This window comes from Hypanus sabinus, chromosome 28 (genome assembly GCF_030144855.1).
Source record: "Hypanus sabinus isolate sHypSab1 chromosome 28, sHypSab1.hap1, whole genome shotgun sequence".
Classification (NCBI taxonomy): Eukaryota; Metazoa; Chordata; class Chondrichthyes; order Myliobatiformes; family Dasyatidae; genus Hypanus; species Hypanus sabinus.
The window spans coordinates 8753815-8772147 of record NC_082733.1 but is presented as its reverse complement, the minus strand read 5'-3'; the positions used below and the strand labels follow the sequence as shown (position 1 = coordinate 8772147).

Genomic DNA, 18333 nt, shown 5'->3' with positions numbered 1-18333 from the left:
ACAGGAAAATGGAGAACCCCAAAGCCCCCCTCCCATGCACAAGCAGCAGCAAAGCATCAACCCTCCCCCCAACTTGTTCCAGCAGAAAGTATCAGCCGCCACACCACCCAAACAATAGCAAAGCCACCAAAGAGACCGTGATCTAGAGTCCACCAAAAACCACTGCTCATCCCAACAGTTGGACATCCATCCCACAGGGTCTCTCCCTCACTAACGAGCTACCACTCCTGCTTCAGTGAGAGGGCAGGCCAGCAGCTCAAGGCGTACAAAAAGGCTGGATGAACTCAGCAGGTCAGGCAGCATCCGTTAAAATGAGCAGTCAATGTTTCGGGCCGAGACCCTTCGTCAGGACTGAAGAAAGAGGGGGCAGGGGCCCTATAAAGAATGTAGGGGGAGGGTGGAAAACCAACCAGAGGAAAGATCAAGGGGTGGGGGAGGGGAAGCAGGGAGGGGATAGGCAAGAGGGGTGAAGAAGGAATCTAAGGGGAAAGCACTATGGGTAGTAGAAGAAGGCAGAGTCATGAGTGAGGTGATAGGCAGCTAGAAGAGGAGGCAGAGTGAAAGTGGGATGAGGGAAGGGAGAGGGAGGGAATAACTGGAAGTTGGAGAATTCAATGTTCATACCAAGGGGCTGGAGACTACCCAGACGGTAGATGAGATGTTGTTCCTCCAACCGAAGTTTGGCCTCATCATGGCAGTAGAGGAGGCCATGTATGGACATATCCGAATGGGAATGTGAAGGAGAGTTGAAGTGGGTGGCAACCAGGAGATCCTGTCTGTTGTGGTGGATGGAGCGGAGGTGATCGACGAAACGATCCCCCAATCTGCGTCGAGTCTCGCCGTTGTAGAGGAGGCCGCACTGGGAACACCGGATGCAACAGACGACTCCAGCAGACTCACAAGTGAAGTGTTGCCTCACCTGGAAGGACTGTTTGGGGCCCTGAATGGTGGTAAGAGAGGAGGTGTAGGGACAGGTGTAGCACTTACACTTGCAGGGATAAGTGCCAGGTGGGAGATCTGTGGGGAGGGACGTGTGGATCAGTCAGTCGCAGAGGGAACGATCCCTGCGAAAAGCGGAGAGGGGGTAGAGAGGGAAAGATGTGCTTAGTGGTGGGGTCCTGTTGAAGCAGCTCGCTGTTTCAATGTTACAGTCTGCCTGGAAGCTGGTATATCTGTAAAATTAGGTTACCAGTGGCTGCAGATGAATTTCCTGTGATGGTGGATGTCACCAACAGAATGTAACTCCTGCACTGACTGCCATTGCCCCATTCAGAGGTAGAGCTCTTGGTGCTGAATTCACCACGGGCATTAGGATAACCGAGCAGGGCTGAAAGAAAGCTGGACCTTGAATCGTCTCTGTACTCAAAACTGCATGGTCGAGAACCAAAATGATGAACATTACACAGAGTCTTAGAGCACAAAAGCAGGCTCTTTGGTCCAATATCCAGGCGAATATCAGGGACCCATCTACCAGCACTCGGTGCCTAGCTGGCTGTGCCTCAGCTAGTCTAGTGCTTGTCCAAGCAATACACCGAAAATGCTGGAGGTACTCAGCAGGCCAGGCAGCATCTGTGGAAATGAACAAACAGTCAATTTCTTGGGCTGAGACCCTTCAGCAGGACTGGAGAAAAAAGACGAGGAGTGGGGTTAAAAGGTGGGGGGGGATGGAGGGGAGGGGAAAACACAGGTGATAGGTGAAACCGGTAGGAGGGGTGAAGTAAAGAGATGGGAAGTCGATTGATAAAAGAGATACAGGGCTGGAGAGGGGGGAGTCTGTCAGGAGAGAATAGACGGCCATGGAAGAAAGAAAAGGGGAAGCAGCACCAGAAGGAGGCGATGGGAGGGCAAGAAGATGAGGTGAGAGAGGGAAAAGGGGATGGTGAAGGGGGCATTACTGGAAGTTTGAGAAATCGATGTTCATGCCATCAGGTTGGAAGCTACCCAGATGGAATATAAGGTGTTGCTTCTCCAACCTGAGCATGCCCTCAACGTGACAGTAGAGGCCATGGAGAGGCATATCAGAATGGGAATAGGAAGTGGAATTAAAATGGGTGGCTACTGGGAGATCCTGGTTTTTCTGGCGGACTAGGTGCCCAGGAAAACGGTCTCCCAATCTACGCTGGGTCTCACTGATATACAGGAGCACCGGACACACCCCAACGGACTCACAGGTGAAGTGTCACCTCACCTGGCAGGATTGTTTGGGCCACTGGATGGTAGTGAGGGAGCAGATGTAGCACTTGTTCCACTTGCAAGGATAAGTGCCAGGAGGGAGGGACGAATGGACAAGGGAGTCTGCAGAAGGGGTGGGTCCCATTTGAGATGCCGGAGGTTGTGGAGAATTAGGTGCTGGACATGGAGGCTGGTGGGCTGGTAGGTGAGGACAAGAGGAGCCCTAGGGTGGCGGGAGGATAGAGTGCGAGCCACACTCAGGCTCCTCTACTGCCCCAATGAGGCCACACTCAGGTAGGAGGAAACACATCTATATTCCGTCTGGGTAGCCTCCAACCTGATGGCATGAACACCAATTTCTGGAACTTCTGGTAATGGGCACCTCCCTTTGCCTGTCCCCATCTCTCTCTCACCTTTATCTCCTGGCCTGCCCACCACCTCCCTCTGGGGCTCCTCCCCCTTCCCTTTCTTCCATGGCCTTCTGTCCTCTCCTATCAGATTCCCCCCTTCCCAGCCCTGTATCTCTTTAACCAATCAACTTCCCAGCTCTGTACTTCAACCCCGCCCCCTTTCCGGTTTCTCCTATCAGCTGTTCTTTCTCCCTCCCCTCCCCTTTAACTCTAATCTTTTTATTCCAATCCCGCTGAAGAGTCTCGGCCTGGAACATCAATTGTACTTTTTTCTCCCACAGATGCTGCCTGGTCTGCTGTGTTCCTCCAGCGCGTTGTGTGGCTTTCCAGCATTTGCAGATTCTTTCTCTTGTCCAGATGCTTCTTAAATATTGCAAGAGTCCCTGCCTTTATCCTCTTTGGCACCGTGATTTCAAACTCTCAATGTAGCAAAAGAGATCATATAAAACTTGTTGGTGTGTTTCCCTGAGCGATGCAAGATCTTGGCGATACCAAATGTGCACGGCACTGGCACTGGCACTGGCACTGGCACTGGTGGGCAAATTTCACGACACATGTCAGCGATAATAAACCTTAATCTGAATCAAATGGTGGCAGTTGAACGTGTTCCTCCTAAACCGCAGCTTCTAATTACAGTACAACTATTCATATTTCCAAACTAAACGTTACTACTGACGTGAATAAACAATTCTGCGCCCCGGCCTGCGGTCCATTAAGTTGCCGGGGGTGGTGGTTGTTTTGAATGGCACGGCACAGGGGGCAAGGCTGGATTTACCCGGCCCCTCCTCCAGCGCCTTCCCTCTCCGCATTCCCAATGGTGTGACGAGCTCGCTGGCAACCCCATTGGCTGCGGCGCCAAACCACTTTTCTCCATTTATGGACTGATTGGCACTCGCTCAGAGAACCATTCAAAACGATCCCGCAGCCGAGAAGCCCCGGATCCGGGAGCACTGGTTCAGCAGAAGCCTCACACTGAGCGCCGTGCTCCCCACTCGAAACATGGGCTCTCATCCACCCTACTGATGCCCTCAATGCAAGTTTCAGCTGTGGACGGGGTTCCGCGCTCTCTCCCAGACACTGAAGAAACACACAGCATCTGACACGGTCCCGAACAGTATCGCTCTCCTCTGGACATAGGTAAACAGCAGATGACATGGTAAGTCTTAAAACATAAAACACTGGCGTCAGTAGTCGATTGGGTGAGTTTCCAGAGCAGCGTCACGGAGTGCAGTGCCCGGGGTGGAGTTACTCGGAACAAAAAGATTACTGGGAACCTGGAGCAAGAATGCGCTGCGATTCACTGGCGAGCGGCGAGTGCGCCCCCTGCTCCGCTCCTTCCCGGAAGCCCGGGACACCGAGTCGGCCGGCTCTCGGCGGATAAGAGACTGGTTGTCCTAACAATCCACTCACATAATATAAAGTAAAACAAAGCCTTGAGTTCCGTACATCCTTTTGGCCTCGTTTAGTGATGTTTATTTTGTTGACTGATCAGGGTTTCTGAAGAGCCTCTACATCTTTTTATTTCCACCCCGGCGTTTCGCTTTATTTAGTACATTTATGTTTACATTCTTCTCTGCTTTGGGGCCAAACAGACTGAAATGCCAAACGATTATTTGCAATGTACTCTGTACGCTGAAAAATAGACATGTACAGAAGCAGAAGATGTTGGAAATACTCTGCTCCCGAAGATGTATGGGTTCGGAGGTGAATTCACCCCCTGTAAATTGCCCCTTGTTTATAAGTGGGTGATAGAATGGGGGGGGGGGTGTGAAGTGGTGCTTGATCGGCTCAGATTTGGTGGGCTGAAATACCTTTTGACTAGATCGGAAAATGAAAGAATCGCGATGTAAGATGATCGACCTCAGATTTCAATCTCCGGCATTTTGCTTCACTTGTTGAGCATTTTGTTTACATTCTGATTTCCAGCACCTGCATTTAAAAAAAAAATGACGATACATAACTTTGTTTTCAAATGTCATACCCAGTATCGAAATTCCCATCGGCCAAGAAAAGTTTTCGTAACGATTGTGTTAGTTAGACCATGCGTGCGCAGCCTGTGTGTCGTAAAGGGTGTTTATTACAGCGACACAATTCCAGTTCATAGTGAATTGTTTCCGATTAGTAGGGTATGCTTGAGAGTAATAAAGTGTCCTTGAACAGGAAATATACTTAGCTTTTTTGATTTGAAAATGGATGGGACCAATGATTGATTGAAGAAACGATATATATGTTAGATTTTCATGGAATACAGTTTTGACTGTAGAGTTTAAATCCTCGTTTACGTGATCATCTGTTAACCAGTAATATTGGTTTGCTGGGTAAACCGGCCCTGATGCTCATTGCTTCTGCCGGTCTCTCATTGTTTGCCATCTGAGAGAACGGCAGAATACTGTTGACTGTTTCTACAAGCACCAATCTGTGGATTGTCTTAAATGTTCACTAGTTATGTTCAGTACATCTGCCTGTGGAGAAACACCCGTCATCATTGCATATATATCAATGGTGTATTTGCATGGATAACATGCAAATACCTATTATGTGTAACTAATGAAAATATTTAAGAAAATGCATGGTTACTAATATGCATCAACAGGGCATAAGTTATTTTTGTATCCAATGCAGATCCACAAAGTTTTTTTTATCATGTTACTGCAGTGTTAATAAGAAAGTAAACCTGTTAATTGGAAAAGTAAACAACATGAGAAATGGGAACATGAGTAGGCATCTCATCTTTCAAGCCTGTCCTGCTATTCATCAGGATTCTCCTTCAGCTCCATTTTGCTGCACTATTTCCAATTCCTTTAATGTCCAGACTTACCTGCCTTGAGTGAGCTTATTGATTGAGTTCCTACATCCCTGCTTAGTAGAGAAAGCTGTTAGAAACATGGAAAACCTACAGCACAATACAGTCCCTTCAGCCCACAAAGCTGTGCTGAGCATGAGAAATTACCGGGGTTACCCAGAGCCCTCTGTTTTTCTAAGCTCCATGTACCTATCCAAAAGTCTCTTAAAAGACCCTGTTGTATCTGCCTCCACCACAGTTGCCGGCAGCCCATTCCACACACTCATCACTCTGCATAAAAAACCTTACCCCTGACACCTCCTCTGTACCTACTCCCCAGCACCTCCTCATTCAGTTTTAAATAACCTCCCCAGGCTCTTGTTTCCCTTGGGTCCCTTGGGTTCCCTGCATCCGTTCTGTGGAGTCTCCTAACAATTTTGTAAGTTTCACCTCTTATTCAAGTCAAGTCAAGACAACTTTTATTGTCGTTTCGACCATAACTGCTGGTACAGTGCATAGTAAAAATGAGACAATGTTTTTTCAGGATCATGGTGTTACATGACACAGTACAAAAACTAGACTGAACTACGTAAAAAAACAACAACACAGAGACTACACTAGACTACAGACCTACACTGGACTGCATAAAGTGCACAAAACAGTGCAGGCATTACAATAAATAATAAACAGGACAGTAGGGTAAGGTGTCAGTCCAGGCTTTGGGTATTGAGGAGTCTGATAGCTTGGGGGAAGAAACTGTTACATAGTCTGGTCGTGAGAGCCCAAATGCTTCGGAGCCTTTTCCCAGACGGCAGGAGGGAGAAGAGATTGTATGAGGGGTGCATGGGGTCCTTCATAATGCTGTTTGCTTTGTGGATGCAGCGTGTAGTGTAAATGTCCATGATGGTGGGAAGAGAGACCCCGACGATAATCTCAGCTGACCTCACTATCCGCTGCAGGGTCTTGCGATCCGAGATGGTGCAATTTCTGAACCAGGCAGTGATGCAGCTGCTCAGGATGCTCTCAATGCAACCCCTGTAGAATGTGATGAGGATGGGGGGGGGCGCGGGGGGAGATGGGCTTTCCTCAGCCTTCGCAGAAAGTAGAGACGCTACTGGGCTTTCTTGGCTATGGAGATGGTGTTGAGGGACCAGGTGAGATTCTCTGTCAGGTGAACACCAAGAAATTTGGTGCTGTTTACGATCTCTACCAAGGAGCTGTCGATGTTCAGCGGGGAGTGGTCGCTCCGTGCCCACCTGAAGTCAATTCTACTAATCTGTAGAGAATACTGGTTTGGACTACTGGATCTGTCCTCATAAGACAAACCAGCTCCCTGGAAGGATTCTAATGCATTACATCTCGACCAGGTGCAGCTTGGGTGGTTCTTGTTCCTGACGGACGTGAGCCAATCATGCTGTGCAATATTATGCAGATGGAGCATAGTGACCTATGCTGGATTTCCAAACTGTATGGGCTTCCAAAAGGACATGATCCAAAGCTTCATCTATAGCAAGGATTCCCTACCTGGGCTCCACGCCTCCTTGTTTAATGGTAGGGGTCCGTGGCACTAAAAAGGTTGGGAACCCCTGCTCCATGGCAAATGAATTCTTTTTTTAGTTAAGGAGACCACTTCGGATTAAGTTTCTTCGAAGCGCTCTCAAACTGCAGTAAGGTGTCTTTGCTTCGGTACTCAAATCCTCTTGCTATAAGAGACAACGTACAACTTGCCTTTCTAATTCTTGCTGCAACTGCACGTCGCTGGAATTTTGCAGTTTGTTACCATAAAATCATCTTATTATGTCTTACCTTATTATGTTTTATCTTTTGGGAAGGTTCGATTATCATAAAGACTTGCTGATAAAATGAGAGGAGGCACATGTGGAGGGAGTGTAAATTTAATCACTCATCAAAGTCTGTGCTGCAGATTTCATGTAGTTCATATGCAGAAGTAAGTCAGTTGATTTCTTGGATGCTCAGCATCTCAGTTCAGTTCATTTCCATTTCCTACAGAACTGTTCAACTTTAGTTAATAGTAGTTATTTAAGTTCCAGATTTAATGTAATTCTGAAATACTTGCTCTGTGCACTGAGATCCAAAAGTTCTGCTTTGACATACAAGAGCAGCAGTCAATGGTTAACTAAAATGTCATCTTGGAGTACATGTTAGCTGAACTTAAAATGGAAGCCTGTGCATTTGTTGTTTCTGTAAGTGTGCCAGCACATGTGGCATCGTGATTTGCTACAGTAGAATATTGTTCAGAAGTGTTTTAGGTGGAAGTCAATGATGGAAAGGTTAAGTGGTCCACCATGATGTGCGAATGAATAGGTGTGCATGAACGTGCAATTGTACCTCTGGGTGCAGTCGGTTCCTGACTGGCATTCTAATTGGCTGTATCATAATCTAGTATGGGAGGGGAGTTGCTACTGCACAGAATGAAAATAAGCTGCAGAGAGTTGTAGACAGTCAGCTCCATCATAGGCACTAGCCTCTTTAGTGTCCTGGAGTGATGCCTCAAAAAGATGGCATCAATCAGTAAGGACTCCCATCACTCAGAACATGTCCTCTTCTCACTGATACCATCAGGAAGAAGATACATGAGGCTAAAGACACACACACACACACACACTGACTCACAGACACACACACACACACACACACACACACACACACACACACACACACACACTGACTCACAGACACACACACACACACACACACACACACACACACACACACACACACACAATGACTGAGAAACAGCTTCTTTCCCTCTTCCTTCCGATTCCTGAATGGACATTGAACCCAAGAACACTACTTCACTACTTTTTATTTTTACTTTTGCAATACTTATTTAATTTAAATTTTTTTATATATATACTAACAGTAATTCAGTTGTTCTCTATTATTATGTATTGCAATGTACTGCTGCCACAAAAACAACAAATTTCACGACATATGCCAGTGATATTAAACCTGATTCTGATGTTAACAGTGAATTCAAGTGGTCAGCATTTGTAAAACACCTTGGGGAGGGAGAGGAAAGAATCTCTGCAGGGGCCAGCCAGAAGTTCCAAATTATAACCATATAACAATTACAGCACGGAAACAGGCCATCTCGGCCCTTCTAGTCCGTACCAAACGCTTACCCTCACCTAGTCCCACCTACCTGCACTCAGCCCATAACCCTCCACCCCTTTCCTGTCCATATACCTGTCCAATTTTTTTTTTAATTACAAAATCGAACCTGCCGCTACCACTTCTACTGGAGGCTCGTTCCACACAGCTACCACTCTCTGAGTAAAGAAGTCCTGCCTCGTGTTACCCCTAAACTTTTGCCCCTTAACTCTCAACTCATGTCCTCTTGTTTGAATCTCCCCTACTCTCAATGGAAAAAGCCTATCTACGTCAATTCTATCTATCCCCCTCATAATTTTAAATACCTCTATCAAGTCCCCCCTCAACCTTCTACACTCCAAAGAATAAAGACCTAACTTGTTCAATCTTTCAACTTAGGTGCTGAAACCCAGGTAACATTCTAGTAAATCTCCTCTGTATTCTCTCTATTTTGTTGACATCTTTCCTATAACTCTGTGACCAGAACTGTACACAATACTCCAAATTTGGCCTCCCCAATGCCTTGTACAATTTTAACATTACATCCCAACTCCTATACTCAATATTCAGATAGACAACTAGGTCACTCGTGAATCAGGAGGAGTAGCCTGTCCATTGCCTGCTCCAGGGGCATGCCCATTAAATGGAGAAAACCTGCTGCTTAAAAATGGAGATAAAGGAGCTCCCTAATAAGTACGATGTGAGTAGTCAGTGAATGGCGAAGCCTTGCAAGATCTCAGTTGCTTTACCTTCCTCAGCCAGCGAGCGCTATGTTGATCAGGGTTACATTTTAGGCAAAGTGCAGCTGGGTGGTGTTTGATCTGGACGGGCATGTAGTGACTCACTTATGCTGGAATTCCAAACAGTACGGGCATTCGGAAAGGACAGGATTGAGTTTGTTTGTTGTGTCAACAGATGCCAGGTCTGCTCCTATGTTCGCAGAGCTTGCAAGTAATATGTCGATGCTGTGCTGCAGGGCACCCACTAGCTGCGGAATTATACTCTGCAAAGAACGGATGCCATCCTTAATCAAAGTAAATAAATTCATCAATCTTCATTTTCTTAAAAAAAAGTTAAATGAATCTGTATTCTTGGAGATCTGATCCAGCCATCTCAGAGGATTTATTTTAAACCAATGGTAATGAAAGCTAAATCTCAATTACATGCAATCTATTTATTATCAGTTTTGTGCAGAGGTTTAATTTTCATGGCTGAAGTGGATTATTAATCAAGACTGTTTAAGGAACAGCATCTTATTTCTGGCGCCTTCTTCTTTGCCCCCAAGAACTCTTTATTTTACTCTATGCAATGTAATGACTTTCTGGATTCTGTCAAAATGTGTATATTGTTTTGCCCCCACAAACTTGCTCAAAGTAAAAGTGTAATAATAAATATGTAACATCCAACTTTGCTATTTCACTTTAAATGGTTTGCAATGGTTTAGACCTGGGGTCCATGGACTCCTTAACGGTGTTGGTCCATGGCATAAGAAAGGTTGGGAACCCCGGGTTTAGATTAAAAAGTTCTTGATGAACTTGGCTTAGTTTTGAAAACAGATTTAAAGATTTACATTAGGGCTCGCGGATGCCAAAGACAGATTCTCATAAAGGTTGCTGCATTCCCCAATGTAAGCAAATGTTGAATTTGTGTAGAGCCTTATGCAGCCACAAGACATTCCTGAAATATTGAAGTAGAGAGATCTTACAATAATGTCAATGTTGTTCAAGTAATAACTATTTTTGAAGCATTTTGGAAGATTCCTCGGAGACATAAAAGGAAGCTTGGTCCGTTAATTATTTTCTATACATTTTCACTTGCTTTATCAGTCTTACTGAAGAAAACTAATATTTGCATTGTAGTGCTTTGCCTTTTAGTGGTTACACATGGCATTGAAAAGAGTCATTCTTCACCAGCATCTTCACCCCAGAATGGTTTTGAAGTGAATGATCCACCCACACGTTTGATTCCTTTTTAGATGAAGGAGGAAAAGTGGCTTAAACACAAGGAAAGATCTCTGTGCTTCTTCAATTAGTGGGTCGGAGCTTAGTAAATATTCTTACGATAGTTAAAAAGAGTTTACATCTAAGCTCAGAAACCAGACTTTAGCAAAGCATCTTTGAACCAGTGCTACACCCAAATGTTATCCTGAATATTTAGCTGAAACACTATGTACTCACAGCCTTCTGGTCCTTTGAGAAAAGAATTCCCTGCAAGGCCAAGTTGATAACCATGAACTTCATTTCAGGTTAAGACCCATGTGTTTTTTATTCTGTATTAGACACCAATATTGAAAATGTTACCAAATTGATGTCCCATTGCTGTCCAAAAAACAAACACAGTAGAATCAGTCATCGATCTTTCACCACCTGTTGGGATAACAACATCTTTTTCACATCAGGAAGGGACTTCCACAAAAAGCACACACTTTGGTCTCACAGTGGTTGCCTTTTGTAATTTTTGCTTGGTTTAGGCTGTGCCTGAAAACAATACCCGATGTTGCAGGCTATGTTTCATCACCAAGAACTGAGCAGTAGTTGGCTTCTTATAAATTATTTCTGCATTTCTTGTTCACGTTCCCTCTGGTGCTCTAATCATTTTGGTTGTTTATTGGAATGGGTCATACATTTGGCCTTGCTTTATTAGCAGTGTGTGCTTTAGGGTAGTTCAATAAGCTGTTTTCAATACTTTGTGCTGTTTTTGAGGAAGGTGGGTTCTTGTACACTGAGTAAGTCAATGAAAATACAGTTGGCCCTCCTTATCCGCGGGTTCCACACTCATGGATTCAACCAACCGCGGATCGGGAAAACCCAGCAGTTCTCTCTCCAGCACTTGTTGTTTGAGCATGTACAGACTTTTTTTCTTGCCATTATTCCCTAAACAATACAGTATAACAACATAGCATTTACAATGTATTAGGTATTATAAGTAATCTAGAGATGATTTAAAGTATACGGGAGGATGTGCATAGTTACCGCGGATCGGGAATTGAAAAAAAACGGGAACTCTTAAGTCGGAACAGGTACAACGGTATTATTTAGCGTCAGTTAGTCAAATGTTTATCTTAGTATATAGAATATATTTTACCTTTCTATGCATATAAAACACTTAAGAAACGTATGTATTTCAATAATTAAACCACTGCGCTGCTTAGTAATAATTGTAGCTTTCATCAGGGTAGGGCCTTCACATGCTCCATTATTCTCACACCCTTTAAAATTGTTCCGATCGTTGACCAACTGTAGCCTAATGCTTTTCCAATGACCAATGGTGTTTCACCTCTTTCCGATCGCTTTATTATTTCCACTTTATTTTCAATCGTGATCGTTTTCCAGAACAGAAACACTGCTGGTAGCGGGTCCTGAGCTCCACCGGGTCCTAAAGTCCACCGAATTGAGCATTAGTGTTTTTTGGTATCCGCAGGGGGTCCCAGAGCCAATCCCCCGCGGAGAAGGAGGGCCAACTGTATGGCCAGTACAGGACAGTGGATCTATACAAAAAGATCCACCATGATCATGTTGAATGGCAAAGCAGACACGAGCAAAGGGATGGTCTTCTAGTTTATATTTTATGTTCTAAGTATAACTAAATCATTGAATGCCACAATTTGATACAGACATTTACACAGTCATTAAAGCAGAACACTGATCTATGTAAAACCTATTTGTGTGTAGTCACTGGTGGGCACATCCATGTGTTAGAATTGCTCATCCTAGTATTGCCTGTTTTGGTTCCTGCCCCTGCTTAAACTGCGCTCTATGATTTCTTCAGTGATTACACTTCGGGTATTTTTACTGAACTGTTTAAAAACCATTGTTTTCCCTTGTGTAATGTTCAAGAGTGTTTCCAAGAATTGTTAAGAGCATATTTATAAAATATACACTCAATACCTGTTACCATTTGTGTGATAGTTTGCTTGAATTATACCCAATTTCAATACTATTTTTAAAGAAAAATAATGAACATTGCAGAGATCTGTTTGAATAGCATCTTTTTAAAATCCCTGTAGGAACCGTGTATCACATGTTCATCTAAAGGAGAATTTTGACAAAATATGGAATGAAAGACTTGCATTTGTATCTTTCATTCCATATTCTATTCAGGACATCCCACAGAGGATCCTGGACATCTGGAGACACACACTGAATGATTCAAAAGCAGCTTCATTTCCACCCCCCCCCCCCCCATCTCCCACCATCAGATTTCTGACCAGCCTATGAACATGAGCACCACCTTTCTTCCCTTCAGTTGTTTATTTTTGTGATTTATAGTAATTTCATGTTGAGATAATAAATCTGATTCAGCAGCCATTCACAATGGCATTATGATGAAGATCAGATAAACTGTTGTGCAAGTGTTGTTTTAAGACTCCAGGATAAAAGAAACAATAATCTTTGTTCTTCTTCCAAATAGTGTTGAGGGGTGTTCATAGCTATTTGGCAGAGCGAATCTTTTAACATTCAATGACTGGCCCTGAAAAGGGGATCATTAGTGCTCTCTCAAAACTATCTTGGAGGGTCAGCTTAGATTTTCATACTCAGGACTCTGGAGTGAGGCTTGAACCCGTGACCATTTGACTCCAAGGTGAAAGGGATACCAACTGTCAGAGATGGATAGAGTCCCACTCAGCATAAGACCATGTGGTGGCTAGTTCACAACAAACATTCTCTGCTAAAATAATTAATGCATAGGTATCCTCAACTCCTTAGCAGTGAAGTGGAACAAATCTTCTTGAACCACAAGGAACCAGCCATGAAGCAAAATGTTCAAGGTGGGTGCTTGGTTAGCATCCAGATAAAGGTATTTCGCATTTGTTCCATATAATTTATCCTCTCTACCCATCAGTTTAATTTGGAAAGTAGGACAGATCAGTCATGATAAAAAGTGTATCATAATCAACCCTGGTATTGACTGATCCATGCTGTTCAGATAAAATTACAAATGTGTATGTACTCTGTTAAAGTTGGCATCGATATCCCATTGGCTTTAGCCAGAGGAAAGAAAATTACTTAGAAATGCTGAATAGCGTTAATATAATGTAAGAATAATTGTGTATAGATAGATCAATAAATTCGTTATTGCCTCTTTCTCATAGTTTGGAGAGTTTTCCACTGAGTTACAAACGTTTGTAAATCAGGTAAGTGATTTATTGGATATTCTGTAGTGCAAGAGGGTCCTGATTTTATTGTGAAGCTGAGAATAGTGAGAATTGTTAGTATCATAGAAAATGCATTTTTTTTCTTTAAAAACTCAGTAGTGCCATGTGTATATGACAAAACAATGGTCATTAATGCTAAATGGAATGTACATCAATTATATATTGATTGAAGTCGTGGGATTAATTCCTATTCATCAATTTTCAGATGTCATGTTCATAAGTGTTAAGAATTGAGATGTTAAGCTGGCCAGTGATTCTTTTTCTCTCTGGCTGTGGTGAATTGTACCTGAGCAGGAACACAAAAACAGAGAGAATAGGAAGAGGAGCAGGACTGTTTGACAAAGTCTGGTCCACCACTTGTGACCTATCATCCAAATTCTACGCCCTGTTTGAGGTTTCTCTCCATATTCCTTAATCCCTCTGGCCCAAGAACTGTATCCAACTCCTTCTTGTACGCATTTTATGATCCTGTGTTTGAGGACTCCAGAGGTTTGGCCTCTATCTTCCCCACCCCTCTGGTTCTCAACTCCCTGGTCCTTCCTGGCCGGCTGGGTTTGAGCTATGGTCATGCTACAGGGCTTGCATTTCATCCACTGTTAGCTAGTGGAGTATAAATTGGGTTTTAAATCCTAAATTAACTTTGAGTGAGACTTCCCTTTAGCCAAATTCAAGGCCAGGCACTGAATCCAAATTCGATCTGGATTTACCGAGCTGCTGTAGCATCAATACTAAATTACACTTACACTTGCACTGCAGTTCGTAATATAGTTGATCTTCTAAAATGTTTGTTCCTGGTGTCTAACATAGCTGTTAATCATCATAAAGTAGAAATTGTATGAGCAACGTGGAAACACAAACAAGAAAAAATCTGTAGATGCTGGAATGCCACATAATACACGGAAAATGCTGGAGGAACTCAGCAGACGAGGCAGCATCTATGGAACAAAGTACAGTCGACATTTCTGGCTGGAACCCTTTAGCAGGACGAGAGATAATAAGATCAGGAGTCAGAATTAGCTGATGGGGTTAGGGAGAGGGAGAGACACAAGGTGATATGTGAAACCGGGAGGGAGTGAAGTGAAGAGCTGGGAAGTTGATCGGTGAGAGAGCTGGAGGAGGGTAAATCTCATCGGAGAGGACAGAAGGCCATGGGAGTAAGAAAAAGGGGAGGAGCATCAGAGGGAGGCGAGGAGATAAGATGAGAGAGGGAAAGGGGGATGGGGAATGGAGGTGGGGGAGGCTTTACTGGAAGTTCGAGAAATCGATGATCAGGTGGGAGGACTACCCTGACAGAATATAAGGTGTTGTTCCTCCAACCTGAGTGTGGAAGGTCAGTTAGTTCTGTGCTTATATTTGTGGACCTTTTTAAATGTGCAGGATTGTTTTAATACAATATAGCCAAATCATTTTGCTTTTAACAAACAAAAAGTCAAGAATATAAAAGTCAGGATTAATGCCATTTGATGGGTCAGAGTTTGGAAGTGGGGAATTTCACAGCAGTGAGCTTTGCAGAGCTGAAAACCCCTCATCTCTTAGCCCATCCCACACTTTACACACTGCCTCTCTTCAGGGGCCATGGAACTGTGAGCTGTCTTCAAATGGACATACCATCTATATTCTATGTGTGTGACTGAGCATATTGTCTTGTATGATTCCAATTACTATATTATTATTTTAGTTGTAATTAGAATCAGAATCAGGTTTATTATCACCGGCATGTGTTGTGAAATTTGTTAACTTAGCAGCAGCAGTTCAATGCAATACATAATCTAGAAGAAAAAAATAGTAAATAATTAAATCAATTACAGCATATGTATACTGAATAGATTAAAAATCATGCAAAAAACAGAAGTAATATATTTTTTTAAAAACTGAGGTAGTGTTCAAGAGTTCAATGTCCATTTTAAAAATCAGATGGCAGAGGGTAAGAAGCTGTTCCTGATTTTCTGAGTGTGTGCCTCCTATCTGATGGTGACAGTGAGAAAAGGGCATGCCCTGGTTGCTGGAGATCCTTAATAATGGATGCTGCCTTTCTAAGACACCGCTCCTTTAAGATATCCTAGGTACTTTGTAGGCTGGTATGCAAGATGGAGCTGATTAAATTTACAACCCCTCTGCAGCTTCCTCCAGTCCTGTGCAGTAGCCCCCCCCCCCCCCCCCATACCAAACAGTGATACAGCCTGTCAGAATGCTCTTCATGGTACAACTATAGAAGTTTTTGAGGGTATTTGTTGACCTAACAAATCTCTTCAAACTCCTAATGAAGTATAGTCGCTGTCTTGTCTTCTTTATAACTGCATCGATATGTTGGGACCAGGTTAGCTACTCAAAACTTAAGACTAAAGGAACTTGAAACTGCTCACTCTCTCCACTTCTGATCCCTCTGTGAGGATTGGTGTGTGTTCCTTTGTCTAATCCTGAAATTCACAACCAGCTCTTTTGTCTTACTGACGTTGAATGCCAGGTTGTTGCTGTGACACCACTCCACTAGTTGGCATAATTCGCTCTTGTATGCCCTCTCCTCATAAACTGAGATTCGACCAACAATGGTTGTATCATCATAAAATTTATAGATAGTATTTGAGCTATGCTTAGTCCCACAGTCATGGATAGAGAGAGAGTAGGGCAGTGGGCTAGGCACACATCCCTGAGGTGCACCAGTGTTGATTGTCAGTGAGGAGGAGATATTATCATCAACCCACACAGATTGTGGTCTTCTGGTTAGAAAGTCAAGGATCCATATGCAGAGGGAGGTACGGAGGCCCAGGTTCGGTAACTTCTCAATGGGTTTGTGAGAATGATGGTATTAAATGCTGAGCTGTAGTCGACGAACAGCATCCTGACGTAGGTGTTTGTGTTGTCCAGGTGGTCTAAAGCCATGTGAAGAGCCATTGAGGTTGCATCTGCCATTGACCTGTTGTGGTGATAGGAAATTGCAGTGAGTCCAGGTCCTTGCAGAGGCAGGAGTTATAATAGTAATATTATTGTCTCTTCTGGATTAGCCCTTGAATAAAAATGGATAAGGGCTTCCTTTCAGTGATTCAGTCAAAAGATCTTGACAGACAAACAATATCAAAGTCAAAGTCTAATTTACTGTCAATGGACGGGTGCAGTTTAAAAACTTACTGTTGCATCACAGACATCATATAAACAGTAGTCACAGGAAAACTTTAAAACATGAACTCAATTTTACAAGAAATAACACAGTTAAACAGAAAGAAAAACAAAGTCCATTCTCAATAACACTGTAGAGATTACGGTTGTGCTGGGTGGTTGAAGGGAAGTAGCTGTTGTGGAGCCTGGTGGTGTGGGATTTCAGGCTTCTGTACCTCCTGCCTGATTTTAGATGTGAGAAGGAGATAGAGAAGCTGGTGTGCTGTACTTTTAGATACTCCGTTATGTTACTCTTGCCTCCTTGGGTGAACTTTCCGATGATTAGAAGGTACTTACCCATGCTGTCATTCCACTTCCCTTTTCCTCCTCCTAGATTTGACCACTGTTTACTTCTCAACCAATGAAGCAGAAATTGATAACTGGTTGTTATCACATTGCTGTAGATTGTGTGATGTCATTTTAATTATGATTTATAAATTTTACATAAGAAATAGGAGCAGGAGTAGGCCATCCGGCCCATCAAGCTTGCCCCACCATTCAATAAGATCATGGAATCAGAATCAAATTTAATATGAGCAGCATATCATGAAATTTGTTTATGGCAGCAGCACCTGGTAGATAAATATCGAGGAAAAAAATAACAGAAATAAAAAAAGTAGTGAGGTCGAGTTCATGGGTTCAATGTCCATTTAGAAATTGGATGGCAGAGGGGAAGAAGCTGTTCCTGAATCGCTGAGTGTGTGCCTTCAGGCTTCTGTACCTCCTACCTGATGGGAACAGTGAGAAAAGGGCATGTCCTGGGTGCTGGGGATCCTTAATGATTCCTGAGATGTCTTGTCTACTCTGGAGGCTAGTACTCATGATAGAACTGACTATGCAGAATAATCAGTTATTCTGGGTAAATGATGCAACATGTATGAGAAATGGAAATATCTCATTATGTCACCAGTTTTGAAACAATTTTTGCCCCTGTTTACTAGATGCACATTTCAATGGTTCCGTTTAATATCAGTGAAAGTAAACAGTATACAACCTGAAATTCTTACTCTTCACAGACATCCCCAAAACAGAAGAAAACCTCAGAGTGAATGACAGAAAGAACATTAGCACCACAAAGCCCACTTCCCCCCCATGCACAAACAGCAGCAAAAGATTAACCCTCTCCCCCCCCACCTGCTCCAGCACGAAGCATCGTCACCCACCAAGCCAGCAATAGCAAAGCCCATAAAGAGACATGATCTGCAGTCCAACTAAAATCATTGTTGGATCTCTCTCTCTCTCTCTCTCACTATCAAGGGACATAGAGATGTCAGTCCTTCCATAACGAGGGAAGACCAACAAAAACTCGCTGTTTCGATGTCAGTCTGCACTGTTGCTTTTTATTCCGAGTTTCTCAAACTCGAGAATCAGCGGCAAAACACACAGTGAAAGAGAGAGAGAGAGAGAGAGAGAGATATCATCCAAGTGCAATGGCCTCGACAGCTGTACCCGCTGTCTTAATGCAATGCCTCAGCTGCCGACACTGGCAAGGAATCGAGTCCACAGGGCCGTGCCTGGCTGTGTCCTGAGGCAACTATCTTCCAAGC

The 18333-nt window shown here is 43.6% G+C and overlaps 1 protein-coding gene across 2 annotated transcripts in view; it reads left to right on the top strand.

Annotated features, from left to right (window-relative positions):
• The first annotated feature begins 2818 nt into the window (after positions 1 to 2818).
• Positions 2819 to 18333, top strand: part of myo1ea (myosin IEa) — a 376197-nt gene continuing 360682 nt past the window's right edge. The window contains exon 1 of one of the 2 annotated variants that reach the window (XM_059952573.1): positions 2819 to 3738. In XM_059952573.1, the coding sequence (XP_059808556.1) occupies positions 3736 to 3738 (3 nt within the window). In that variant the 5' untranslated portion in view covers positions 2819 to 3735. The remainder of the gene's footprint in view (positions 3739 to 18333) is intronic. The other variant, XM_059952572.1, reaches the window with a different exon arrangement.